Source organism: Juglans regia, chromosome 10 (assembly GCF_001411555.2).
Source record: "Juglans regia cultivar Chandler chromosome 10, Walnut 2.0, whole genome shotgun sequence".
Taxonomy (NCBI): domain Eukaryota; kingdom Viridiplantae; phylum Streptophyta; class Magnoliopsida; order Fagales; family Juglandaceae; genus Juglans; species Juglans regia.
The window spans coordinates 34,616,368-34,617,305 of NC_049910.1; the positions used below are offsets into that span (position 1 = coordinate 34,616,368).

Genomic DNA, 938 nt, shown 5'->3' on the forward strand with positions numbered 1-938 from the left:
TGGAAAATAGTAATTAAGTACTTAAAAGAAAACTCATTACGTACGCTAAGAACACACATGACATGAACAGTGGGATCTTGCTTCTGAAAGATATTGCAAAAGATACATTATTCTGATCTTAAAGCCAAGCCTAGAGGTCTATATTAAACAAGAACGATATTGCCAAAAACAGTTAATGCTTGTCTCGTTTTTCTGAGCAAGTTCCACGACAATATGACCCTAAATTCAAAGAAAGAGACAAGCTAGCTAGCACGACAACTCTCCTAAAAATAGAAGAGATGATCATTATTCATATTATCGAGTAGGATCAACAAAGCTTAGTGCAAAAGCAGCGGTGACGGAATCCTCTGCAATTGCCACCCGAGAAACCTTCATTCCTGCATACCAGAGCACAGTTGTGGTCTCTCGCGCACATACCCCGAAACCCATGGCTCTTGGATTCGCAAACCCTTGCCTCTGCACGCAGCACCATCTCTCCTGCATTGAAAAAACAAAAGGGTTTAGCCTTCTTGAAGAAAAACCCAACAAAAATCTTTGGCGCGCATATTTAATGATAGGTTAGATTTCTCATTATAAATGGAAGCAAAGAAATGTGCTAGCTCATCCGCTAGCTAAAGAGTAGGGATAGAGAGTCGCGTACGAGAAGCAATGAAAATGAGCAGTAAAAACAGAAGCCCAAAGGTTTTTCTCTCCATGTCTTGTCTATCTTTTACCCTTGCTCTGATCTTCTTTCATTCACTGTTGAAACCTCCTGCAAACCAAATAGTTTCCTTCATCAATACATATAGAGGGAGCTCAGAGGTAAATAACGAGGTGATCTCATTAAAGATTGATCAATGCATGGTTGGTGACTGTGAGATTCCGTCTCTTCACGTGCAAAAAGTGGACGACATGCAGCATGCTTGTCTGAACACGAATCTTTATAATGAAAACAACTG

General features: G+C 40.2%; 1 protein-coding gene across 1 annotated transcript; it reads right to left on the reverse strand.

The window, feature by feature from the left end:
* Positions 1-797, reverse strand: LOC108987534 (defensin-like protein 1). Its single transcript, XM_018960462.2, has 2 exons — positions 641-797; positions 1-477 (listed from the first exon to the last, which is right to left on the reverse strand). The coding sequence occupies exons 1-2, from the start codon at positions 693-695 to the stop codon at positions 308-310; spliced, it is 225 nt and encodes a 74-aa protein (XP_018816007.1). The 5' UTR covers positions 696-797; the 3' UTR covers positions 1-307.
* Between the last annotated feature and the right edge of the window lie 141 nt (positions 798-938).